Source organism: Neophocaena asiaeorientalis, unplaced genomic scaffold (assembly GCF_003031525.2).
Source record: "Neophocaena asiaeorientalis asiaeorientalis breed wild unplaced genomic scaffold, Neophocaena_asiaeorientalis_V1.1 scaffold327, whole genome shotgun sequence".
NCBI classification, from domain to species: domain Eukaryota; kingdom Metazoa; phylum Chordata; class Mammalia; order Artiodactyla; family Phocoenidae; genus Neophocaena; species Neophocaena asiaeorientalis.
In genome coordinates this window covers 1,373,889-1,401,254 of record NW_020174560.1, presented here as the reverse complement: position 1 = coordinate 1,401,254, position 27,366 = coordinate 1,373,889, and the positions used below count along the sequence as shown (strand labels likewise).

The window sequence follows — 27,366 nt, the reverse complement described above, 5'->3', positions numbered from 1 at the left end:
TCCCGCCCCCAGCCGCCTGGTCTGGCTCCGGCCCTGTCCCGACCCCCGGCCTGGCCCACTCCGACCCTGCCTGGCCGAGTGGTCCGCCGGGCACGCGGCGGCCTCCGGAGCAGCCCAAGCCCATGAGGGCCGCGCGCCCGGCCGCCGGCGCTGACGATACCGAGCTCCTGGCCCACGAGGAGGAGCAGAGGATCAATGCGGTTCCAGAATCGATTCCAGCGGTGAGAGGGATGGCGCCCCCACCCCGCCGCCCGTGCCGGGACCGGGTCCCGGATCCCGCCTCCTCCCGAGTGGGTCCCGGCTCCTCACTTGGGTCCATCCCCTGTGGATCCCGCGCCTCGGCCGGGGAACCGGCTCCCGGGGGATTCCCCTCCCTGCTGTCCCTGGGTGATCCCCTTCCTCCAAAGACCAGGATCTCGTGCCTGTCCCGGGTCCCCCTCGCGATCTGCGGACCTCGGATTCCCAGACCTCGGACCACGAGCCTGCCCTTCTCCGCGGTATCCCATTGCTCACCCGGCTTCACCCCATCCAGGCGGCGCTCTTGCTTGATCTGAGGACCCGAACCCCAGCCGCAGGCGCTGCCCCCGAGTCTTCCGACCCCAGCTTTGCCCTCCATCCCTTACCGGGAGCTTGGAGGGCTCCCGGTGCGGGCGGAACCGGGGCCCATTCGTTGCTGCGCCCAGCAGCGAGAGTTGTGGTAAAGCGGGGGTGCTGGCCGTTTTAGGTGCTTTGTCTTTGAACGGCCGTAGCAACGGGGAAACTGAGGCAGGCTCTGCTGGTTTAGTTTTGCCTGGCCAAGTCAGGGCCCTGAGGGTACTCAGGCTGAGAGTCCCTGGGCGTGCTATTTGGGGGCGCCGCGAAGGGGCAAGTTAGCGTCCGGGTGGTGAGACCTGCTGTTGAGACGCCGGTGTTAGGAAACGAGGAGGAGGAACCGAGGAGGCACCACCGGAAGGCTGGCCGGCTGCCCTTTCGCTGGAGAGCCGATGGTAACGCCGGCCTGGGGAGGTACCGTGGCCTTAATCCCGACCCCGGGTGTCTGCCATCTAGCAATGGATGGAGGCTGGCCATAGTTCCGAGAGGAAGCTCTGGGCTTTTTTTTCTAATCGCCTTCGTTTAAGTGGGTGAAAGTTCACCCCTCCTGTGCTGTGGTAACTCTCCATCCCTTTGTCTGAATCAGGCAGCCGTCCCCATTCCCAGACCTTCAGCCTGAGCAGGCTAGCTTAGTGTGCAGTGACAGGGGGAATTTGAAAAAAGACAAAGAATGCATGAAGTCTTCCAAGGAGGTTATTGTTGAGTTTTTAGGCACTGCTTTTTATTTCAAGATTTTAAAGTGCACTTTTTTTTTTCTTTCCAACTTCCTAATCCCTTGACGCCCCCTCTCCCATTCTGATCTTATTCCTCCTCCAGTCCCACAGGGTAAGGAGTGAAATATGCACAGGGAGAGTTGTGGTGGATTGTGCCATCAGAAGGGTGATCAGTTTGAAGACTTGGATTAACTTCCGAATATTGCTCATCACTCAGGGTGTTGAATGCCTGGCAGTATTCCCCTAGTGGGATATCATATCAGTACTTCTAAAGGCAAAACGAAACCATGGTGTTCTGGCTTGAGAACATGAAGTCAGCCATGAGGACTGGAGGGGCTTTAAGGGAGGATGTAACACAGGTTCAGTAATGGTTGGCAAAGCTCAGTGCATGTGGTTTGTTTGATTTGGTCTTACTTCTCTGCACATCTCTGCTCTTCCTGTTTTCAGAGAACAGTGGCAATATTCTGTGAAATTACTGGTTTTTGTTAGATTAAGAGTTGTATTTCTTTTCTATCCTTTCAATTCTTCTCTAGAAAGAAGAAAAAGAAAAGGAACCTGTTTTATTGTTTGTCGCACAAACATTAAAAGTGTTAAGAGAAATGAAAAACAAACAAACCTTATTTAGGACACTACCATTTCAGCTGATGGAACTTTTTTTTTTTAAATAAATTTATTTATTTATTTATTTTTGGCTGTGTAGGGTCTTCGTTGATGCGCGTGGGCATTCTCTAGTTGCAGCGAGCGGGGGCTGCTCTTCATTGTGGTACACGGGCTTCTCGTTGTGGTGGCTTCTCTTGTTGGAGAGCATGGGCTCTAGGCATGCGGGCTTCAGTAGTTGTGGCACGTGAGCTCAGTAGTTGTGGCTCACGGGCTCTAGAGCACAGGCTCAGTAGTTGTGGCACATGGGCTTTGTTGCTCTGTGGCATGTGGGATCTTCCTGGGCCAGGGCTAGAACCCGTGTCCCCTGCATTGGCAAGTGGATTCTTAACCACTGTGCCACCAGGGAAGCCCTGAACTTTTCTTTTTGCTGGACGCTAATCTATCCAGTCCTTATTATCACAGTTGTAAGGTGATTTTGCGCTCTACTTCATTCATTTAACAATGAAAAACTACAGGTGTTTTCTTTTAGTGCAACATAGACATTGTAATTTTCTCAGCGGCTGCACAATATCAATGGATACTTAACAGTTATTTTCTTGATGACATCTAGAACTACCCCGATTTTCTTTGAACAATGAATGATCCCATAATTTCTTGTTTTTGTGTATTATAAGCTAAAATGGAAAGATATTTCTAAGAGTCAATTTGAACTTAGAAATAAAGCCTGCAAATAGAAAGTAATATAACAAAAAAAATCATGGTTTTTGTGGTCCACACGTTGACATGTTGAGAGTACTGTTCTGCATCTCTTAAAAACTGTGTTTCTTATACATCTTTTGAGCATTCAGGAGAGATACAAGTAGGTCAATGACAGAGGAACTAGAAAGAGGAATACACTATCTTTGAACCCATGTGTTCCTCCTGGTAGATTTACCAGGACTCCATTGACGAGCATTTGACTGCAGTAAAAACATTTCATTAGGCCATAGTTTGTGGCTATGTCTAAATTATAAGAAAACCTGAACACCTTGCTGGTTTGTTCATAATGGAAACTTGGTGGTCACTGTGGCTTTGGATCAACTTCCAGAGTTCTGACATATCTGTGGAGGAGGGCTGTAGGGATGCCTAGCCCAGTGTAATAAGTGGAGGGCTTTATGCAGGCATGGCTTCTCAAAAAGCTTAGGATGTGAAAAACCCCAGTGGGACACCTTTTATCTTTTGTGCTTTAACCCTTCCATACTTGATTCCACCACCCCTCCACACAGAGTCATTCTCTCCCTTTCACAGCATCTCTGACTGATAGAATACCTGCTAACATTTATTAAGTACCTCCTGGTGCCAGGCAGTAGCTGGGTATTTGTAGATTACTCATCTCATCCTCAACTGTAACCCTAGGAGGCAAATTTTATACCCATTTAATAGAAGAACAAATAGGGTTAGAGAGTAAAAGAGAGCTTGCCATCATCGCACAGCAAGGAAGGGGCACACTGAAGGGTTCAATATCATGTCCCTCTCCACCACCCATGCAGCCATTCACCTCTGTCTCCCCGCCCACATCACAACATCTGTATGACAGCGCAGAGGCCTAGGACCCAGAGCTTCTAATGTATCTTATTGGTATCTCACTGGTGCATGCTCGTTTCTCCAGCCTGGCAACCAAAAATCCAAGGAAAAGGATGCTCCTTTCCTTAACCCCAGCCTCATGACCACCGGTTAGCTTCAAATTGAATATGTGGCAAACCATATAATTCTAAAGCACTAGAAGTCTTCCAGGACTGCCTATTGCCTTTTTTTGTTTGTTTGTTTTTTGGCGTGTTCTCAGAGCATTGAATCATAGGCATGGGGTAGTCTCCTTATATGTGCCATTTCCCTTATTTAAGTTAAATGTATCCCACCACTATCACTACCTCTGGCAGCAGACACTTTTCCTAGACATCATGCTTATTCATATAGGGAGCTAATTAGTAAGGTTGTGAGCAGGGGTCAGCTTATGTTGCCCCATCAAGTGATGTTGAAGGAGCCCTTGGAATGTCCATGGTATTGGCCTTTGAGAATTTTATTTTCATGAGATCGAGGATTCTCTTTGCCCTAAGACTGCCTGTTTTTCTTTGTTGCATACAGAATCCCCAGTGAAACTAATTGACAAGTGGATCTTTCTCGGGTAGGATAAAATACTTCAGCAGCAGGCAGAATGCCTGTCTTTCTATTCATTCATTCAGCACTTACTTATTAAGCTCCAGCAATAAGCTGGGCCTTGTGTTTGGAACTGGAAATGAAATGGTGGACAAGATGGCCTTCATGGAATTCACATTACAGTGGGAGAAAATGAAATAAAAAATAAACAAGTTCAAAAAGTCCAGTTCTTACTAATTGTGATAAGGGCTCTGGTGGAGTGAGGAGGGCTGAAGTGATACTTTAGGTAGGATGGTCAGGGAAACCTCTCTAAGGAGGTTACATTTGAGATGAGTTTGACCGGTGAGAGGAGAGCTGGGCATTCTGGAGAAGAATGTTCGAGTTAGAAGTAAACAGCAAACACAGACACCCTGAGGCAGATAAGACCTGGGTCGTTTGAGGAGCAGAAAGGATGCGGTTGGTTGGAGGCAGAGAGTGAGAGGAAGGTAGCACCAGGCTGGAGAAGTGGGTGAGGGCTTGTGGCCTGCGGAGGATGCAGTGTTATCCCAAGCACTTTGGGAAGCCAGACAGATTTTAAGCTCTGGTTAGTGTATGATGTGATCTGGTGCTGATAGACTTGTGGCTGCTGAGTAAAGAAGAGAGTCCATGTGTGGGCAGGCAGGGAGACCAGAGACTTTGTATGTTTACAGACCAGAGGTGTCGATGTCTCGATTTAAGGTAGGGTCTTTGGAACTGTAGAGAGCGGAACTGATTTGGAATATATTTTGAAGGTAACATTGATGGTGCTTGCATGTGGAGTATGGGGAACACAGAGGAATCAAGGACAACTTCTGAGATTTGATCTTAGGCCTCTGAGATCTGCTGGTGGGTTGCATATTTACCTTCGGAAGGCCACTGCTTTGGGCTAAATTTAAAGTGTGCTAAGGAGTGTCCCCAGGTCCCTCTCTCCATAGTTTTGAGAGCATGAGGACACTGGGCCAGGGGAAGTGGAGAGAGTGTTGAAAGAGAAAGTGAGGGGATGAATGAAGAAACCCTCGTCAACTAAAAACTTTAATCACCTTCCCTCAAACCCTCTGAAGCTGGCTGGATGCTGTCTTCTAGCACTGGATAACCATTAGGGTGGCTTTGCTTTAAGTAGAGGTGTCTTCCATAAGTGGGTGCTGTTTGCCATAACTCTTGATAACCTTCCTCATTCTTTTTGGGGGGAAGAGAATAGGCTCAGTGTGTGGGAGTTTATTTGCATTTTACATCTGCTTTTCCATTTAGGTCTTGGGCGACTAATTTCTTCATAGTGATTTCTGCAGGAGGCCTTGTTGGAGGCTTGATTGTACCCTGGCAGATCAGAGAGAAATGGAAAAATGCACTGTAAATTTCCCGGCAGAACCATGTGCTGTCCCATGGGGCCCCAGGCAGTGATCTGTGCCTGGAATACTTGCTCTTCCCTTTCTGTATTGCAGGAATCTTGGCCCTGCCCTTAAGGAGAAACTACCTTAAGTCACATGGGTGGGATATTTTTCTCTGCAACTTCTGAGTTTATTTTTAACCTGAGTGATTCCAGGTGGGCAGGAACTAAGCTGTCACAAACATGGCCACCGAGTTTCTCTGCTTTTAGGAGAAAATTTGAAAGTCTATCCCTGTCACTGTGTAATAGCCTGACTATTTTTAGATTGGGCTGCCAGAGATATAAATTGCTATTTTAGTTTGCAGCCTGGTGGTGGGTAGTCAAACCCTACCTACTGTACCCTGCACAGAGTGCTCACAGTTTAATCTACCTTCAACCATCCCGGAGCCTTGCTCTTTATTACCCTTTTCAATTCCTAATAGGACATGCTACTTATAGCCCTGTAGTTATGTCTCAGGCTAATGATTTGGTAGATCCTTGAATGCTAGGGACACTTTTAAAGCATCCTTCCCAAGAGTGTAATTATTTTCCTTTTTACTAATAACTGCCGTATAGCAACACTCTCGTTCCTTAGGAAATTTAGTAAAATTATTTAAAGGATTGTCAGGGGAAAAAAGATTTATTTATCTATGTGTGAGAATAGCTTGGAATAATTCTGAAGCTGTTAACTGCACATTTCTCTTAAACAGTTTCCAAGCCATCTGGTGAATTCCATTCCATATGTGTATATTTTGCACGCTAGTTAGATAGCTACCCATTGGTGGTCCAAGTAAGGTATCTTCAAGGTCCCAAATCCATTTCCTAGTGGATCTGCCACTTGAACTCTCTATGTTGGGTTAGCAGGGACTGCCACTTTATTTATTTGCTCTAGGGATAACAGGCCCTTCTTAATTCAGGGAGAAAGTATTGGCTAGTCTTTTCTTAAAGTGAGCACTGTTTGGAATCGCTTGACCATGTGTTTTAGTCAGTTTTTGGCAACCTGGCTGTGCCATTTGGTTTAGCCTGGTACCATTTTTTCATCATGTTAATTAATAAGGTGCGACTAGTGACTAGTGACGGAATCTCCTCCCCCTACCCCCTTAACCTAGCTCAAGCAAAAAGCTACTTTATTGTGCAAAGCCTGTTGACATCTTGCATGCCCCAAGCACAGGAATGCTGCTTGAATGCTGAGACCTGAATGCCATCATGGCTGTCTTACCTGCATTATTTCTCTGCATCTGCTTCTTTCAGGCAGCTGCCTTTTTATCTTCCTGAGTTTACATCTCCCTCCTTCTAAAGAACACACAGACTAAACCAGAATCCCTCATGAAACATGGCATGGGTATGAATTGGGGCTGGGGGGATCCTCACCCACACACTGAAATAGAAGAAGGCTGTTTATCTCTTCATGTCTGATGGTATTTGTGCTTTTCACCGCTTTGCTGGTTGCCACAAAATTAGCCCAAAGGGGATATGGAATATGGGTGTATGTCTATATGTGTAACAGATTTTGATATTTATATACATACACGTGTTTATGAATTTTATAGCCAGTGTATCTGGTGCTAGTCACATATTTAGATTTTGAAGGAAACTTTTAATTCAGGAAGAATGCAGGTGAAAACGTACCTCTTGTTTCAGGTGCCAGGAGGCAGCCAGGTATCATTTATTTAAGCTGTCTGGTGCCAGAACAAGTAATGCAATAGACGGAAACTAGTTCAACAGGCATGCCAATCATGGGATGGAAGCTTTAAAGATCTACATGTATAAGCTTTATACATTTTGAGAGAAGAAATAGAAACCTTTCAAATCACTGAATTTGCATTAAATGGTGGTTTCTGGTATTTGTTAACTTTAGAAAAATGACCTTGATTTTTTTTTTTTTTCTGTTAAGATTTAAGATTTGGTTGTACCATTTTTTTTATTTTTAATTTTTTTTACTGTGGGGGTACCAGTTGTGGATATGGTTTTTGTTTGTTTTTGGTAGGTAGAAAATTTTTCTTCTAAATGAACTGAAAGAATACTTAATCCAGTAAACTAGGGCATTCGCTTTAGGATTATGGCTGTTGGCTCAGTTTACACCTGTTTAGTGGCTTTGGTTTTGATCCCGTAACTAGGTATTTCCAGCAGTCACCTCTTCAGTTAGAATAGACCAAACAACCACTGACAAGCTTCACCATTGTTCTTTACACGCTCTGAGCTTTTCTCATGTGATGTCTTTGTCTCTACAGGTTCATGAACCACCGGGCCCCAGCCAATGGCCGCTACAAACCAACTTGTTATGAACATGCTGCTAACTGTTACACACATGCAGTGAGTATGAGTTTTCTGCCTTTTCCATCCTTCACAAAGGGCTTTGGTGGGAGGAAGGGGCAATCATCTCTGTTAACCTCAGCCCCATTAGTCGGGTGTACCCATCTCTGTGACCTTACCTGCCAAAGTGTCAGTGCTAGGTCATGTCACCAGAAACTGTGAGCATGTCAGACACCTTGAGTGCTCCGACTACAGTCAGCTCTGTCTATCCTGGACTTGCTTTCTCAGACAAGATCGTCTTTGAAAGAATAATAATAGTAAGTACCTTAGTTATAAAAAAAAAGACAAAGAAAACTATGAAGACTGTCGCCCCTGGAATGAAATGAATCACCTTTTCAAGACAGTCAGCTGTTTATTGGCAAGAAGAATTCACCATTTGTTGAAAAAGGTGGTTTTTTTTCCCTGAGTGATCCCCTAAAACAGGTAGCCACATCCTCTCCATCTCCACTGTGGTCATTGCTTCTCAGATGTTAGTCCATATTGTAGAAGAAAAGTTCGATTTAATCCCTAAATTCTTAATTTTTTTGATAGTAGAAGAAAAAGCTGATTTAATCCCTAAATTCCTAATTTTTTCTTCCTTATAAAAACAAAACATATTCATTATAAGAAACATAGAAAATACTGAAGAATATATGAGAAAAACAGAACTACCTAGAAATAAATTGCTAACACTTGGATGCACTTCTTCTTTTTGCCTGTGGTGTTTGTAAATATGTGTGTATTTTCATAGTTTTCCTATTAATTTCATTTTATTGGCATTTTCTTGTGTCATATAAATTTCCTTTTATCTATGATTTCATTATTCCCTTTGAAAGTTGTATTTAGTGAGACTTTTGAGGCGAAAGTGGTGGCTGGTATATAGTCTAAAGACAAGAAATAGAGAAGGAGACCAATTTATTCCTTTAGTGAAGTGTTAGAACAGGCTAATTTAATTATTTTAGACAGTGTTAGTACAATGTGTAGGTTATATACATATGTTATTAGAATAAAACTTGCTTGAATTCAAGTTGTGCCTTTTCATTTCTTGAACCCTTCTTCAAAGAATAGTCAGTATTTCTATAAAGAGGTCATGATACCAAATAAACCCGAAATAAGCTAGTTTTTGGTGGCTTTCTTTGTAATCTAATAGAACAATGCTGTTTAGTCATTACTTACCAGAAATCAAACTTTATAAAGTATCAGTTTTATGTATTGTAATAGTGGAATTCAAATACTACTTGGTAATACTGAAACGTTATTCTCATCACTGTCCTTTTTCTTTAGGTGCTCAAAAGATTTTTATTTAAATAATTAATATGCTGAAATCTTACTAAGTGTTTTTTCTTTAGAAGAAAGTTTGTACCTGACATGCCTGCCCTGGATTCCATAAAAGGGCTTCAATAATGAAATTTGGAGTAACCTCACTAGTGGACAGTCTCCCTGGACCCATGGTTTGGATTCTCAGGGCAGGAAGGATTTAGTGAAATTCTCTAGCCTTGAGCTGACCCCTATCTTTGCATTAGTGAACGCTTTGTGAAGTGAGCTTCACAACACCAGGTGGTCAAAATGTTTAGAGTCCAAACTTGGTTTTAAAGAATGCACAGCCTAATTTGATTGTCAGCCATACTTGCCTGGATATCCGTCTTTTATTCTTTTTTTTTTAATTGAAGTATAAGTATAATATTTACAATATTACGTCAGTTTTAGGTGTACAGCAAAGTGATTCAGTTTTATATACACACACACACACACACACACACACACACACACACACACATATTTTTCAGGTTGTTTTCCATTATAGGTTATTACAAAATATTGAGTATAGTTCCCTGTGCTATACAGTGAGTCCTTGCTGCTTATCTATTTTATATATAGTAGTGTGTGTTTGTTAATCCCATACTGCTAATTTATCCCCCACTCCCTTTCCCCTTTGGGAACCATAAGTTTCTATATCTGTGTCTGTTTCTGTTTTGTATATAGATTCATTTATATTATTTTTTAGATTTCATGTAGAAGTGATATGTATTTGTCTTTCTCTGACTTACTTCACTTAGTATGATAATCTCTAGGTCCATCCACGTTGCTGCAAATTGTCAATATTTCATGCTTTTTTAGGCTGAGTAATAGTCCATTGTGTGTGTGTGTGTGTGTGTGTGTGTGTATAATATATATATCCATTCATCTGTCGATGGGCGTTTGGTTTCCATCTTTTATTCTTAACTAAATGTCTGATGAATTTAACAGAGATTAAAGTTACTTCTGAAGTTAATTGTCCACAGGCCCCTAAGAAAATGTAAGGGTGTGTGTATTTAAATCTAGGTCAGCATTAGGATAAAAGAATATAAAAGTTTGAATAATAGTTTATATGTCCTGTTCCTTCACTTATTGTTCCAATGTACATCCACCATTTTATGGATATGCCTTTACCAACTGCAAAACACTGATAAAAGTTATCAAAATAGTGCTCTGATAGTTTTTATAATACTGACCAATAAAAGCAACCAATGAGGGACTTCCCTGGTGGTCCATTGGTTAAGACTCCACACTCCCAATCCAGGGGGCCCAGGTTCAATCCCTGGTCAGGGAACTAAGATCCCATATACCACAACTGAAGTCTTCGTGCTGCAGTGAAGACCCAGCGCAGCCAAAATAAATAAATAAATAATAAATTTAAAATAAAAATAAATAAATAAAGCGACCAATGAAATGCTTATTACTTAGCATAATGTTGAGCATTTAAATATAATGGTTTGGCTGTTGAGATGCACAGCTCACCTTTAAGAAGAATATTTGCTTGAGATAGACCTGAATAATCCCTTAGTTTATCTCTTCTGGATTGTCACAAGGGACACTTGTAGAAACCAAAGTTAAGGGAAAACTGACAAAGCATCCACATTAATTTTTTAGAACAGAAAATGTCATCTTATTAAACTTACTAAACTGTATCCCTGATTTTTGGATTTCAGAGAGCAGTAAAATTTCTAAAACTGACAAAACAAGAAACTTCCATCTAATGTCATCATTTCATTAAAGAGAAGATACTTTAACATGAAAAAAGTAGAAAGGACATAATCTCAAAATTAAATTGTTTTATGAAAAACTTTGTTGTCCTTAATTTTCTTTCTGTTCTGGGCCATTGAATACTTCAGCATTTGAAATTCAGTGCTGATCTCATCTGGGAGATTTAATATTCTGTTTCAAGAGGGAAATAGAAGGTGTTGGAGATAAAAAACATAAGATTGCTAAAGTTTGCGTTCTTTGCCAGTTATGTTTATTCCGCTATCTAATAAAGTAGTTTATTTCTTCTGATGATTTCTGTTATTATTAAATGTTTACTAGTCACACTGATATGTCTAGACATTGAAATTTGTGTCAATATGTAGTGTAAAATGTGGTGCAGAAAGCAAAGTTCTCTCTAAGATTCTAGTCTCTTAAAATTATTTGAATAAGTAGGAGTGTATTACTCTTGCCTACATGAAAGGTGCTATTAAAAATGAAATAACCCTTTCACTCTGCAGTAGCTCAGAAATTGGTGGAATGTAGACATCCAAACTAGAAATCAGGACATATGATTTGAACAAATGATTTATTTGAGTGTGGTATGTACATAATAGTTACTGACTTGATTCATTTAGATACCCTTTGCTGAAATATTGGGATTTCAGTAGCACATGGGGGAAACAGGAAAGGATATTTAAAGATCAAGACCTCCCTGGGAAATCTGGGTACATGCTTGCCATTTGAATATTTTAAGTGCCTACCCTAAATCACATTAGAGAATAGGATGAAACATGTTCTTAACTAACGAAATTAGGATAGAGGACATTTGTTTTGCAACAATTGAGTAATGTTTCATTCTTACTGCTTGACTGTGTACCCATTGGTGGACACAGGTCCTGGGCCCTAAACAGCAGTACTTGTTTTCAGTGCCGTAAACGGACAACTTCATCTGGCTCTCGTTATGATTATCCAGGAAAGGCAAATGTTTGTTTTAAAATGATCTTCCTAAAATTGCCCCTGGTAAACCTATGTATTTTTAATAAAGTTCTCAATTCAGTGTTTTGCTGAGTATTTACTTTTCTTTCCCTTTCTCTCAGTTCCTCATTGTTCCAGCCATTGTGGGCAGTGCCCTCCTCCACCGGCTGTCTGATGACTGCTGGGAAAAGATAACAGCATGGATTTATGGAATGGGCCTCTGTGCCCTCTTCATTGTTTCCACAGTATTTCACATCGTATCATGGAAAAAGAGCCACTTAAGGTACAGTGGATGGTACGCTGTTTCAACAGGTCACTCACAATGGTTGGCTCGGGTTAGCCTCTCACGCTGGCATGCTTTGGTCAGGTGAGGCAAAGAGTGGACATTTTCCTGCCTGGTAGAGTCTAATGCTGTCCCAACACTCAGGAAATTTCCTACGGATTGGACAGAATTTGAGCACCCCTATCTGTGTCTTAAGAAAGCAGGTCTTTGCTCGGAAACCGAACAAAACCACATTGCTTCCCCAGGACTTACAATGTACAGTCCTGACACCTGTTTTCCAGCGTGTCAGCACACTAAGGATGAGCATGGCAGCTGCAGGGTGATGACCAGTACTCTGGACTTGCAGTCACCAGTTGGGCTTTGAGTCCAAGCCCTGCCACTTAGTCTCGTGTAGCCTCAGTTTCTTCATCACTAAAATGAGAATGGTAATGCCCGACTGGCGGGCTGTTGTGATAGGTGAATGAGATGATGCCTGTGAGAATGATTTGAAAATTATAAATCACTACAGCTGTGCTACAGGTATATTACAGCTCGGGTTTACTGTTTTGCAAAGTTCAGCTTTCAGAATTAGGTTCCGTGCATCTACTCAAACGAAATTCACATATGTTGCTACAGTTAGCTGTCAAGCACTTTCCAAACGATATTGTGATCCCTAGCCTCCCAATGAGGACATAAAAGCATTCATCCTTTGAGTGAAGGGTTAATTTGGGTGATACAAAGGTAGCAGCACACCATCTAGTTGCTTATGAAATGGATTCTGCACAACCCCAAAGGACAAAGTTCCTTCTCAAAAAGGAGGACTCAGAACAGACTTAGAGTGATTTAATGTAATATTAGAAGATAACTTTTGGGGGCTTCCCTGGTGGCGCAGTGGTTAAGAATCCTGCCTGCCAATGCAGGGGACACAGGTTCGAGCCCTGGTCCAGGAAGATCCCACATGCTGCAGAGCAACTAAGCCCGTGCACCACAACTACTGAGCCTGTGCTCTAGAGCCCATGAGCCACAACTACTGAAGCCCACGCGCCTAGAGCCCGTGCTGCGCAACAAGAGAAGCCACCGCGCTGAGAAGCCCACACACCAAAACGAAGAGTAGCCCCTGCTCGCCGCAACTAGAGAAAAACCTGTGCACAGCAACGAAGACCCAACACAGACAATAAATAAATAAATTAAATTTAAAAACAAGGTAACTTTTGGTTTTATAGATAGAATGTTCAAAAAAATCTCGTTATTCAAACAATCTAATATTAAAAAGATATGCTTTATTTAAGAGCAGGATTTGGGATTCATATGATGATTACTAGTTTCCTCATGTAAAATCAGACTTTTAGAGCTGGAAGGATCCTTAGGGAACATCTGATCCAAACCCCATAATTTTCTCCTGGGGAAACTGAGACTCAGTGATTCCAGCAGAATCTGATCATCATCCCAGGATCTCTGACTCCCAGTCCTGAGGTTTATTTCCACTGCACCCTTTACAATATTGCTTCTAGTTGGCAGTCTGCTACCTTTGCCTATAAGCTGACAGTTCCCAGGGCTTAACATAAAACCACAACATTGAATCACAAGGGAGCTCTGGTACACTCAAAAGCAAGCCTCATAAGTACTTGTCCTGGCTCTTCAGGGTGCACTGTTGCAGAACCCAGAGGCAGGAGCACTTCATTATCTTCTTGGCACGATCCAGTGCTTGTGGTTCCCTTGGCTGACTTGGCTTTGCTGTCTAGATATCTGAATCAGAGTTGTACGTGCCTGCTTCGTTATTCAGGGCCTCCCTGCCAGGGCCTGAGAAGGTGTAATTGAAATCAGTCTCTCTTGAACCTTGAAATAGCACTGCTAGAATCATAAGCCACATGTGGATTTTTGCTCTGCATTAATTCTTTAAAATATCCCAAGTATAGCCTTAATTTAAGTAAAAGAGGGAAGGGAACAAGCATTTATTGAGTACCTACTAGGTGCTGTGCTAAATGCATGGCTACATCGTCTCATTTAATGTTCACACGCACTCTGTGATAGAGATGATATTACTTCTGCTTCACTCTTGAGGAGAGTGAGGGTCAGAGATGGGTGGTGGGTCTTGAATAAAACTGCACGCTTGACTTTACCTTCTGCAACAGTGCATAACAGTCTAGAAAGCAGAATTAGAAAGACCCCAGACCTGGCTTGGAATCAGTCATCCAAGGAGTTATTCTTCTCTTCCCTGCATCTTCTACCACATCTTCTAGCCCTTTTAAATCGGGATCTTCTGGACTGGAGTTTGCGACTGTATTTTATAAGCTCCCCAGGCAATTCTGCAAGGCAGTCAAGTTTGAGAAACATTAATCTAGTGTTTGCTTTTTTACACCTAAATTATTTTCACTTCTTCACTAACATGTGACTAGCACTAACAGTGACTAAAACATCCTCAGCCTGCTTTGGTCGACACAGAGTGTGTGATGAGGCAAAATCTAATACTTGTGCGCCACCAAACCACAGCTACTACCCCTTGGACTGAAAATGGATTCAAGACAATGCGATGCATTTATACTTTTAAATTACCTCAGGAACTTCCCTAGCAGTCCAGTGGTTAACACTCTGCGCTTCCACTGCAGGGGGCGCAGGTTTGATCCCTGGTCGGGGAGCTAAGATCCCGCACGCTGTACGGTGTGGCCAAAAATTTATAAATAAAAACCTCAGTAAAGGGCGGATTCTGTCTAATCTGTTTTGTGAATGAGCCAAATCTTTGTACGTTTCCTGACTCTTCAGTTTTAGAAGGAAAAACTTGGTTAGAAGCCCAGGTCGCGGGGCTTCCCCGTTGGCACAGTGGATGAGAATCCGCCTGCCAATGCAGGGGACATGGGTTCGATCCCTGGTCCGGGAAGATCCCACATGCCACGGAGCAACTAAGCCCGTGTGCCACAACTACTGAGCCTGGGCTCTAGAGCCTGTGAGCCACAACTACTAAGGCTTGTGCACCTAGAGCCCGTGCTCCACAACGAAAAGCCACTGCATTGTGAAACCTGTGCACCGCAACGAAGAGTAGCCCCCACTCACTGCAACTAGAGAAAGTCTGCGTGCAGCAACAAAAGCCCAATGCAGCCAAAAATAAATAAGTTTGTTAAAACAAAAAAAGAAGAAACAGCCCAGGTGGCTACCCTCTTGACAGCAAATGAGGGTTTCTTTTTTTTCTGGTTTGTGTTATTGCTGTTCCTAAATTAGTTTCTAAATTTGCTTTATTGAAGCTTACTGTCTACACTAAGATTTGGAGTAAAAGCTGCTTCTAAGACATTCTAAAAAGAATGTGGCTTTGGGGAGTATTTACTGAGCCTTCATGATTTTGTGCCCTGCACTATGATAGGGGTTGAGAGGTGGTCTGCCCTCAAGGAATTTCATTTTCCTATTAGATAGGATCTAAAAAAAATAGAAAATATCAGAAAAGACAGATTTTGAGTTCCTGATTATTGTGGGGTTCTTACATGGAGAGGATCTATGGTATATGCAATCTTAAAAATAATGTAGAGCTTTTACTTGTGGCCCCATATTATTAAAAATAGCTGTACAACTTTGAAGGCCAAGTTATAAATGCCATGAGAACCAAGAACAAGAGTGGCAGTTGTGACATAGTGGAGTGATAACCCCTACTTTCAGTTGTAAAATTTTCTGAAAACTCTAACTTGTTCCCCCCCCCACAGGACAGTGGAGCATTGCTTTCACATGTGTGATAGAATGGTTATCTATTTCTTCATTGCTGCATCTTACGCCCCATGGTAAGATACAGTCTTTATATTTTTGAAGATAGTGTTTTTATGAGAGAATTCTCGGTCCTCCTTCCCTCCCTTCTTCCTATCCCTGCTTCCCGGTTCCCCCATCCCAACACACATACATGCTTTTTTTTCTTTCCCATTTTGATTTACTTGGGTCAGATTGCAGATTTTAAGGGGAGAATGTTACTGCCATTCAGAATACATATCTGGCACTGGATTGTTTGAGAGAAGTGCTACTAAGTTGTGTGTAGGCAGCATGCTCACCTTTGAAATATGTTACCTTTGCCTTCCATATTCTTTCTATATGCTTCTGCTGCTGCTCAGAATACCTGGACACCTAATTGTTTAAGTAGGAATACTGTAAATACGTACAAAGAAAACAAGGTCACTTTTGAAATTTATACTGTTGGTCTTCACAGCACAGTAGCTACTATGTATGGAGTGCATTTCTCATTTCTTTAGCTATATGAATAAGAGAACTAGCCTAATTAGTTAGCTATTTAAAATACCTAGTATTCAGTTCAGTGTCCTTGTTCTTCCTGCCTTTTTGGTATAGATCAGATAGAGTCTTTTGCTGCTCTGTAACCCATAATTAAAGAAACATTGATTTTCCTCTATCAAGATATGGTCCAGTTTTAACCACTCAGAAATTCATATTATGCCATCAACTATATATCATTAGAAACAGCAGGCCTCTAGATTCTGACTAATGCAGCATCCATCATTCAAAAGAAACCTAATTATCTGTTGGAGTAAAAAGTAAGTGCTGTCTCTCCCCAGTAACTGTTACTAAATAATAGGTCTGAATCATACTGGAACGAGAATACTTAAAGGCTTTTGTGAAGTATACCTCAATTTAAAATAAGTAAATACAAATTTTAGATGTAGACTGAGGAATCAAATATTACAGTAGGCAGTTTGTTCGCATGTAGTCATCGATATGCAGGTGGAACCTTTTCCATTTGGAAATATTAATTTTGTAGTAATAGCCATTCAGAACATTTTATTTTCATGTCTATTCTTAATCTGAATTTAGTACAGATGAATTTGCAGCATTTTAAATTCAGGCCTCACGAGAGTCCATGGTTAAATTCTAACCTACAGAGTATCTTCCATAACATGTATTAGGCTAGACCTTCTCATGTTCTCTCTTGGTGGAGAAATTGATAATAGAGACACTTGGTCTGTGTATTAGGTATCCACTGTGTGTATGTGACCTGGTTCAGGGTTTTGTTGCGTTCTCAGTAAGCTTTGTAAACAATCTGCTCCCAAATACGTAGTCAGAAACAATAAGGCAAGTAGCCTTTACAGCAGTCTGCCTAATAAGGAAAGTCAGGCATCACAGATGTGCTGGGACTTACTTCTACATGTCTCCTTTTAGCTGGTTCTATTTTTAAACCACATTGGAACTAATTCTTAGTCTTAAAGCTTGAATGACAATTTTATCCTTGAGTTATTAATTTTATCCCAGTTGCCCAAATACTTCCAACCGCATGTTGACTGCTTTTTCTTTCTGCTCTTGTCCTGGTACCTTCTCCCCCAGTTTTCAAGAGCAGAGGAAAACACAGGTTGTATGAATTCCCTTCATTTATCACTTCTGTTCTTTGTTGTCTTGTTTACATTTTTAGGTTAAATCTCCGTGAACTTGGACCCCTGGCATCTCATATGCGTTGGTTTATCTGGCTCATGGCAGCTGGAGGAACCATTTATGTATTTCTCTACCATGAAAAGTAAGAGAAAATAATTTACATTTGATAGCTTTAAAATTAACTTCCTAAATTTTATCTACATTACAGTATAATTTACTTTATATTTGCAGTTCAAAATAGTAGAAATACATAAATAGAATATATATTGTTTTAACAAATCTTTAGAACCATTTGATATTCATCATTGGTCTACAGATTGCTGCAGACAGAAATGAATGGTGCCTGTGTGATATATGACATAGTTGAAGGACAAGGTGCACTTGTCCCTCATCTAAAATGACAGTTTTGGAGTCAGTCAGACCTCATTTCACATCCTCAGGCAGGCTAGTCTTAGCAAACTAGCCTTATCCTCTATGACTTACAGTTACCACATGAGAAAAATAACTGCTTTTCTAAGTTTCTTTGAAGGTTGAAGATAATAGCTATTAAGTTCCCACAGAGCACCTAGTTAGAAACCCAGAGGATGTTCCAACCTAGGACTCCCTGAGAAAGGGGACATTTGGAAGGGCATCTAAATGCTTAGTATCCTCACCATGGGACACACCTTTTTAACCTGTTATTCATATCTCCTAGTCTTAAGTGTGAAGCAATATGAAAAGAAAACGTATTGAAATTTAGCAGCTTAGTTCTAGAGGAGACCTTCAAGGTCACCTATTTGTGCTTCATGTTTAAAAAATGAGAATGTTGGGCTTCCCTGGTGGCGCAGTGGTTGAGAGTCCGCCTGCCGATGCAGGGGACACGGGTTCGTGCCCCGGTCCGGAAAGATCCCATACGCCGCGGAGCGGTTGGACCCGTGAGCCATGGCCGCTGAGCTTGCACTACGCAACAGGAGAGGCCACAATAGTGAGAGGCCCACGTACCGCAAAAAAAAAAAAAAGAGAATGTTTAGTACATGCATCAAATTAGTGACTCATCTGGAATTAGGACCCATGTGTCCTAGTTCCTGTTCCATGGCTCTTTTCATTATTTCACATGCCTGAACTTGAGAAACTCACAACCATGAAATAATTGTCATTGGATACAGTTTATTAAATTATTTATCTATTGTTTTTGGCAGAATGGCCCTCAGAATTAAACATAACGTGTGTTTGTCACAAAGTAATAAATTGTTTTCTCTTTTCAGAAGAAAGTGGTAGTTTTAGCTAACTTCTCTCTGACTTTGAAATTCACTTAAATGCATTTTTGACCATAATTAGCAATTCTGAGTGGTATTATGCGTTATATATATATCCAAGGGAACAGTTTGCTTCTCAGGCTCAAACCCCTAATTTATATCCTTGGATAAATTAGGAAGTAAAGCAAGACAACTATCTTTTCTCCTATTCAAAGCTTTCTAATATAAACCAAACCCACATTCATCCCCAGTTCCCTGATATGATGACTTCATGGTGGACTTTGAGTATAAAACACTAAGAATGAGATGCGAGTCACCCTTGGCCATTTGGTTTGGCAGGTATTACAGAGAACCTAAATGGTGCCACATACTGTTCTAGGCCCTGCAGACCCAAACATAAACAGAACTTGGTCCCTGCCTTCGAGGAACTTAGAGTCTAATTTGATTAGGCATAAATATAAGTTGAATTTCAGTACAGTGTTTTTTTAGCATTTTCAGACTTCTGCACCTAAGGTGATGAGCCTTACAAACTGGAGTTTGTACAGATACAAAATTAAGAGACAATCAAAAACACATGCCCTCAAAAAATAAAAAAATACCAAAAAAAAAGTAAAAAAAACAAAAACAATAACAACAAAAAACACATGCCCTTAGTTCCTTAGGGCTCCCATCTCTTTGCCACTGATAAACTGCTCCAAGCTATTCCCTGTGCAGCTTCATAATTTCAGTGTCTTATAACGATGGATTGGAATGGTGATGAAGGCAAACACTCTGGGATTAGAAACGGAAAATGCATGTGAATTGGATTCAATGATAGCTTTTGGCAGAGAACGTTTTGCATGTAGTATGTGGAATTTGATGCCTTATCAATCCTGAAAGAAATGCTATTTCATTGTTACTCAACTACAGTATTTCAGTTAGAGCCCTAATGGTCTCCTACAGGGAAAATACATTTCATTTGAATAGTCAAGAGTTAACATTTGTTTTTCAAAAGAAAAAGGGAAAAACTGGTAAGGAAATAGTCTGAGTGTTGTAGGAATAGATATATTAAATTAAATTAAATTAACACATTTCTATTCTGCAGGTATAAGGTGGTTGAGCTCTTTTTCTATCTCACAATGGGGTTTTCTCCAGCCTTGGTGGTGACATCAATGGTAAGACGTTACTTCATAATTTAAGTTATTCCACCTTATTTTCTTTTAAATCACTGTGACTCTTAATATGTCTGTAGATACGATCTGAAGCTTTTCTTTCTGAAGTTATGACATGTCCAATAACTAGAGATTCAAAAGAAAAATATATAAATTACAAAGTGCCACAACTTGTACTACCTACTGTCTGTAGTTTGGAAAAGCTATACATCTAAGTGTGACTCCTTCCATATGATAATCTGCTGCATTTGTTCTTTGGGATAACCCTTCTGTTCACCCCCCCTCCATTCCCACCCTTTTCCCAAAGAACTGTGAGATTATTTGAAGGTGGAAATTTCTGCTTGGATTACTTAGTGTCTTAACCCTAAATCCATGGTGAGGGTAAATTTTGAGGTTTCTTACAATGAAGAAAATATAAATTAGTGACTTCTCTTTTTTTAGAGCAGAAATTTTTTTTCTTAATTAATTAATTTATTTAATAAATTAATTAATTTATTCTGTGTTGGTCTTCGTTGCTGCAAGCAGGCTTTCTCTAGTTGTGGCGAGCAGGGGCTACTCTTCATTGCAGCGTGCGGGCTTCTCATTGTGGCGGCTTCTCGTTGCAGAGCACTGGCTCTAGGCATGCGGGCTTCAGTAGTTGTGGCACGCAGGCTCAGTAGTTGTGACGCACGGGCTTAGTTGCTCCACAGCATGTGGGATCTTCCCAGACCAGGGCTCGAACCCATGTCCCCTGCATTGGCAGGCGTATTCTTAACCACTGTGCCATCAGGGAACTCCCATGACTTCTTAAAACTTAAGAATTGGAAGGACCTCAAAAGGTCATTTGGCTCAATATTTTATTGGATATTTCTCAAATTCCTTCACTCTAACTTTTCCTTTCACTTGCTTTTAAGTCATATTATTTCTCTTTCTCAGGAAAGTGCTTTTTTTTTTAACTTTGCTTGAAATTTTCTTTTGGGGACTTTGATGGGTGAAAGTGTGGCATTCATTACCTGTAGTAGGCATTTGCACTTATGTGCTTTGTACTCCCATTCAGACTGATTACTGTTGAGACATCAGTTTATCTGTCAATTTAAAACAATAACATAACAACCTCACGATCCCATCTACTGGTCACTTGTGCCTTTAGCTTATGTTTTCCCAGTCCTACACTCTGCATTTTGGGGCACCAGCCACTGTGTGTTCAGTTTGAACTCGCTTCTCAGGCTACAAGGGTCAGAATTGTACCTATAATTTCCTCCTGAGCTCATAGGCAAGTTATAAGAATGTAATTTTGTCGTGTATAGTTCTTGCCCTGGTCACAAAAACACCTGTAAAAGGTTTAGGATTTATATGTTTGCTTATGTTTTTTTAGAGGGTATGTCTTATGACAATGTATCAAGATATGTTCTTTGAGATATGAGATTCATAATGGCTTTAATAATTACATCGTAGCAAAAATACATACACTTTAGCTGGTAAAGGCAACAGGGAATAGTGAGGGGAGGGAGGTGAAAGTCAGAAATGAGAAGATCTTCCTTGAAGGCCATATAGGTAGAGGGCGATTGAAGACACCCAGAGCAAGGTCTATGTTGATGGGTCACTAATCATTAGAGTGTAACTTCAAGTAAATTCCCTCTGGGTATCATAAGAGCAAGTTTATCCAGTATTTTTACTACCCTAAATCTTTCATTGACATTTTCAAATACAATAGCAAGTGACTAATGTTTATGTTAATCAAACAGGAAAATCCCCACACTTGCCCAGATAGAACTTAGAATCAAGCAGGAAAATACAATTCATATAAAATAAGAATTTACCGTAAAGTTTTACAGTGTCTTTGATTGGGGAAAGTACAGCCTGCTATGGGAGCACATGATAGATTTACCAGAGGAAATGCTATTTAAGCTGATTCAGAAAGACAAATAGGAGCCAAGAGATGGAAGGAGTGATGCAGGTGGTACAGAAAAAGGGTACAGCATGAAGGAAGCCCCAGAGATGCGGAGAGCACGAGCATCTGAATATGCATGTATGCATGAGGGGTGTGATTATGCAGGTAGCACAAGTCTCGTGATGAAGCTGGTGAGCTAGACAGAGACCAGATCAAAAAGAGCCCCACAGGCCATCTGAAGGAACAAAGGAACGGTACAAGTGATGAAGACTCAAACCTTTGGTGTTCCGGTTAGAATAATGGGTATCGGAATTACCCTTCTGCCATAAAGAACTTATAAAAGTGGGAAAAGTATGTGAAACAACTATTTTTTGGCGTTGGACACAGACATATAGGACTATGATCCTTGCGGGGAGAGAAACCAAGAGATGAACTTCACACGCACTGCAGTTTTCTCCCTGGAATGCTTTCCAAACTGCGAAAGAAAATGGAGTCCAAGAGCAGCAGTCTGGGTGGAGGAAACAAATCAGCATTTCACCTCCCGAGCCAGCTGCAGTTTTGGGGCAGGGTACTGGAGAGGAGGGAACTTCACAGAGAAGAGTCTCCAGAAATCTGCAAGGGGTTTCCTTGAGTCCTTGCCTGAATACTAAGCTGCATTTGTGCAGGGCAACACTCTGCGTGCCCTGGCTGAGGATAGCTGTTGGAAGGCTGTGAGATCAATGGAGATTCCAGAAGGAGCCTAGTACTGGGAGATACCAGAGTTCCAGCCAGCCAGAGCGGGGAGACCATGCTGAACAACTTAGGTATTCCATTGACCCTAGCAAGACCACACCTCAGGATAAGAGCTACTCTGGCCCTAGAGTGAGGGCGGCTCTGGCACTGCCATAACAAAGCCCAGAAACCTCGAAAGGATAAAATTGATCCTTTGGTAAATAAACTGCCTACTGGAACAAACTCAACATTCCTTCGAGGAAGACAACAAAATCTATACTCTTTAACAACTCGACATCCATTATCCAAACAAATACTACTAGACAAACAAGAAGGGCCAAATGGAAATTCTAGATCTGAAAACTATATGTTAAGAAAAAAATTTATTTGGAGGGGTTTAACAACAGATGGGATACTGCAGAAGAAAAGATCAATGAACTTGAAAATGAATAGTCAGGCCTCAGACTGGGAGAAAATATTTGCTTTCTCTATAAGTATCTGACAAAGGATGTATATCAAATATTGTAGCACTCTAAGTCAATAATAAAAAGCCAATCCTATAAAAATGGGTAAAACACTTGAACAGACACTTTACAAAGAAAGAGATACAAGTATCCAGTAAGCCCTTGAAAAACTGCTCAATGTAACTAGTCATCAGAGAAATCAGGGAAATGAAAATTAAAACCTCAACATGCCACCACTACACACCCTATAGAATAGTTAAAGTTAAATTAAAAAGACTGATGCCACCAAAACCCAGCAAGGATGTGAAATAACTAGAACCCTAATTCATTGTTGGGGAGAGTATAAAATGGTATAACCACTTTGGAAATTTGTTTAGCAGTTTATTATAAAATTAAGCATAAATTTATGACAACAAAAGTGAAAACATGTATCTACAAAAGGACTTGTAAAACAATATAAATGTTAATTTTATTCATGATAGCCCCAAAATGGAAAGGACAAACAAATTATGTTAAATAATTCAATGGAATGCTAAGTAATAGAAAGGAATGAATAACTGATATACAGTAGCACATGCATGAATCTCAAAAACATTATGTTGAACAAAAAGGAAGCCAGACACAAAAATGTACATACAGTTTAATTCCATTTATGTGAGGTTCTAGAACGGAGAGGCTTAGTCTGTGGTAATAGCAATAAGAACAGTGGTTGCCTTAGTGGAAGGGCAAACCTTATTGTTCACTTAATATCTATGCATTACACTATGTAAATTAATCATCAATTTTTAAAACACCCCCTCCCCCCAAAAAAAGAATATAAGTTCAGGAAATAAAACACTTTAGTTCTTGGTTCAAATCCTGATTCTGACACTTAAAAGTTACGTGACCTTGGTAGATTATTTAACCTCTATGTATTCTAGTTTTCTCATCTGTAAAGTTTGGATAAAAATAGTACCTAAGTTAGGGTTGTGAAGATTAAATGAGTGCTTCAAACAAGTCCTGGTACATAGAAACATAGTAATGACATTGATAATGAAGAAAACATACCTGGTTTTGTTTGTTTTAGGATTAACTATGTTCTGGTTCTTTGAAAGTTGATAAGCAGATGTGGTATCTTGAGGAACTACCTATTAACAGAATGTATGTCAAAACCAACCTGTGTGCTTGGTTTGGTCTCTTGTTTATTGTTTTAGTGGAAGAAGCAGGAGTGGTGTCTTTCGGGGCAGCAACCAGCTGTGTGACTTTGTTCAGGCTACTTATTTCTCTGGCCTTAGCCTCTTCATCTCTAAATTAAGGAGGTTGTGTTGGATGAGTGAGTCTTCACTGGGGAGTCAGATGCCCCTGTGAGAATCCCATGAAAACCTCAATCCTCTCTAGGAAAATGCCTCTAATAACACATACACAGAGAATTTTGTATAATTAATGGATACTAATTGCTTTATAACCTCTAGGAACTAATAAATGTAGCTGGTGTTTTGTTTTGCTATGTTTTACTTTTTAAATAAAACGAAATCTGACTGATGTGCCATCTTACCAAGGTTAAGGAGAAGTCCAGTATCAGTCAGTCTGGATTGGCTCCTTCCTCATCTTTTGATCTTACGAAAACCACGGTGCTTATGTGAACTTTGAAAATAGGGCTAATCCTCACCCCTGGCCCTGGATCCTCACGCTTGGTTTTTAGCTCGTGTCTGTTGCTGCCACTGCTCTGGCCGAGGCCAATGGGGCCATTCAAGTAGGTGGCTGCACTGGAGCTTCCCCATGTTCCTTGTTGGACTTGGCCACCAGGACCTGCTCCAAGGCTAACAGGGTTACAGCCATCAGTGCCCAGGCCTCTGGGACACCCACACACCTGTCCCCTTCCAAGGCCTTGCCACGATTTGGCTTAGGCTTCCACTCACCTTGCAGAACCTGAGGCCTTTCTATTCCTGGTCCCCAGAAATCCTGACTTGTTTCTCTGTCAGCTTCTTAAGCCCTGCCTCTGTTCTCTTCCCCTCTCATTCATACAGCCCAGTCTAATCTTGTAGATGGGTTGAGGTCTTTGAAAACCAAGAGTAGCCTATAAATATTCCTTTTTGTGCTAAAGCACACCTGACTGTTAATTTCCTCCTAAGCTAAGAAACTCCCAGGCACAAAGACAAAAAGGCCTGGCAACACCTAGAAGGTTAGGAAATATATTGTGCTACATGGTCTCAGATCTCAGAGGTCACTCCTAGCTATGATTTTCTCGTGTCAGCCATAAGGAAGCCATAAGCTCACAGAAGCAGGTGAAGAGTCTGGGAAAAGCGATTAGTGTAGAACAGTGTTTGAGGAGGACAAAGGGAGTGAAAACCAGGCTGAGATGTGGATTATAAATGGAGTGGCATGGGTGTAGGGAAGAAAGCTCCTAAAGAGGAAGATGAAAGCCAAGGATTGTACTTTATTAAAATGAGCTGTTGTTCATTTTAGATGCGATTGCAGTCTGCTTAAACATGGTATAAACGAGCAGAAGGTGCTTCTTTTTCCCATGGGACCTGTAACCTGACTGCTTGGTCAAATCAAGACGGCCGATTCAGAGGGTAACCCAGGTCAATTTAAGTGTAATTCGTGTTTACAGATGAGGATTCTGTCTGTTCAGAGCTACTTCATTGTCTAGAAAATCAGGAGACTTAGGGGAAATTGCAGTGATCTCTTTAGCTTGTCATATCAGAATAACATCAACACCTTTTAATTTTTTTCCTCTGTTGACAGAGTAACACCGATGGACTTCAGGAACTTGCCTGTGGGGGCTTACTTTATTGCCTGGGCGTTGTGTTCTTCAAGAGCGATGGCATCATTCCATTTGCCCATGCCATCTGGCACCTGTTCGTGGCCACGGCAGCTGCAGTGCATTACTATGCCATTTGGAAATATCTTTACCGAAGTCCTACAGACTTTATGCGTCATTTATGACCAATTTTACTAGGTCTCCAAACCAGTATTATTTCAATTATGACACTTAGGAGCGGGGTAAGAGCTGAAAACTGCACAGAGGGAAAAAAAAAAAAAAAAGAAGAAGAAGACAGCTGTACTGACTTTATAACTTTTGAATATAATTACTGTGAAAGTATAAAAGCTGTGTTCTGGAATTTTCCCCCTCACAGCAGATAAATAAGGTAGTGAATTAATTATTCATTCCATTCCGCTATCACGAAGTACTCTGGATAGACTTGGCCAACTGATGTTTACAAACCAGAATTTTGTATTTTAATTTTACAGATTTTACTACATAATTTTTCTAAATTACTAGGTCAGGCTGTAAAAGTCAGTGCAATAACAAAACTTCCTTTTTAAGAGAAAATGGTTTCTATCACTTTCCCATTAGCTGTGTGAAGAATCGTGGACAGAATTTACACTACTTTTTACCATGTTTCATCTTGGCATAACATGGTTCTTTTTTAAATAGAAACTTCAGTTTTTTGTAAATTTTTAAAAAATACTTCATTGAAGCGCATTTCTGCAGTTCCTCATTCATGTGAATTTTTGCAGCAAGCTGTCAACATTCCACAAATGAACAAACATTATACCTCTTCTGATAGTTTTACTAAGCATGGAGAAATTGCCAATTTTTAAAAACTACAGGTTTTCCAAAACTCTTCTGCCAGCCTCTGACTCTGAATTCCATGTTGCTTTGGGCTGTATACTTGACCTAGTTTGATTTCCCAGCAATGGAAAAGTATTTTGATACCATTAACTTTTTCAAAAGGTTCAACTTTTTCTCTATGCCTTTGCCATGTCTTCTTCAGGGTCTCTTTCAACAGCGGATGAGTACCTAGTCTGTACTAAGGGAGTATTGTTGGGTTGGCCATCCACTGAAAACTCCTGAAGAGTGTTATGGATTACAGCGAATAGTGGTCATACCTGTTTGGTGCCCAATGGTTAAGTCATTGTCACTTAGCTTTATATTATCAGTTTGATAGTCATTTTAAATTATGGAACTAGATGCATAAATTCACATTTCTACCTTTCCGTTGCATCTTCTGATACACCTTCCTCTTTTTCATGGAAAAGTATTTAAAGCACTGATTGACAGATAAACTCATGTGTCTGTCGTCCATGGGTTATATCCTGGCTCAGTGGAGTGGTATTTAATATATTGTTTTTGGTTTTCCTTCAGTGTCTTATATTAACATATTAGTTGCTTTGTTGGTTAATCTCCTGTTGGTGTTTTAATAAATGAGATAACCTTGCCTTTAGATCAGGTGCTGTTATCGCCTGTTTTCTAGTGATGGGTTTGATCATTGAATTGTTGGTTTGACAATACATTGAATTCAATTCATTGAAATTTTGTACTGATGTAGCTTTTAAATGAGGGTTTATATTGTGTGTGTATGTTTAGAACTCTTTGACTTTGTTAAATTATGTGGGAATGAAGAACAGAAGAATGGCCTCTTGCTGGTGAATTCTTAAATAGGCAAGGTATCCAGTGATAACACCGACCAGACCACCCCTTCTGCATGATTCTGAACATCTGGATGCCTCTCGTTTTATTGTGTATATTTTATTTTAAATGTATTAACTTTTGTGGATTCATTTAAAGTCTGCTCAAAAGTACCACTGTCAAAACCACTAAAATGTATGTTAAAAAATTGTGCTGTAGACTAAAATAAAATTGTTACTTGGA

At 40.8% G+C, this 27,366-nt stretch overlaps 1 protein-coding gene across 2 annotated transcripts; it reads left to right on the top strand.

Annotated features, from left to right (window-relative positions):
• The first annotated feature begins 6 nt into the window (after positions 1 to 6).
• Positions 7 to 27,366, top strand: MMD (monocyte to macrophage differentiation associated). Of its 2 annotated transcripts, XM_024757680.1 has the most exons (7): positions 7 to 221; positions 7,650 to 7,731; positions 11,811 to 11,971; positions 15,637 to 15,711; positions 17,337 to 17,438; positions 19,616 to 19,685; positions 25,455 to 27,366. In XM_024757680.1, the coding sequence occupies exons 1-7, from the start codon at positions 196 to 198 to the stop codon at positions 25,653 to 25,655; spliced, it is 717 nt and encodes a 238-aa protein (XP_024613448.1). In that variant the 5' UTR covers positions 7 to 195; the 3' UTR covers positions 25,656 to 27,366. The 2 variants fall into 2 exon arrangements, with proteins under 2 accessions (XP_024613448.1, XP_024613449.1); XM_024757681.1 differs by lacking the exon at positions 15,637 to 15,711.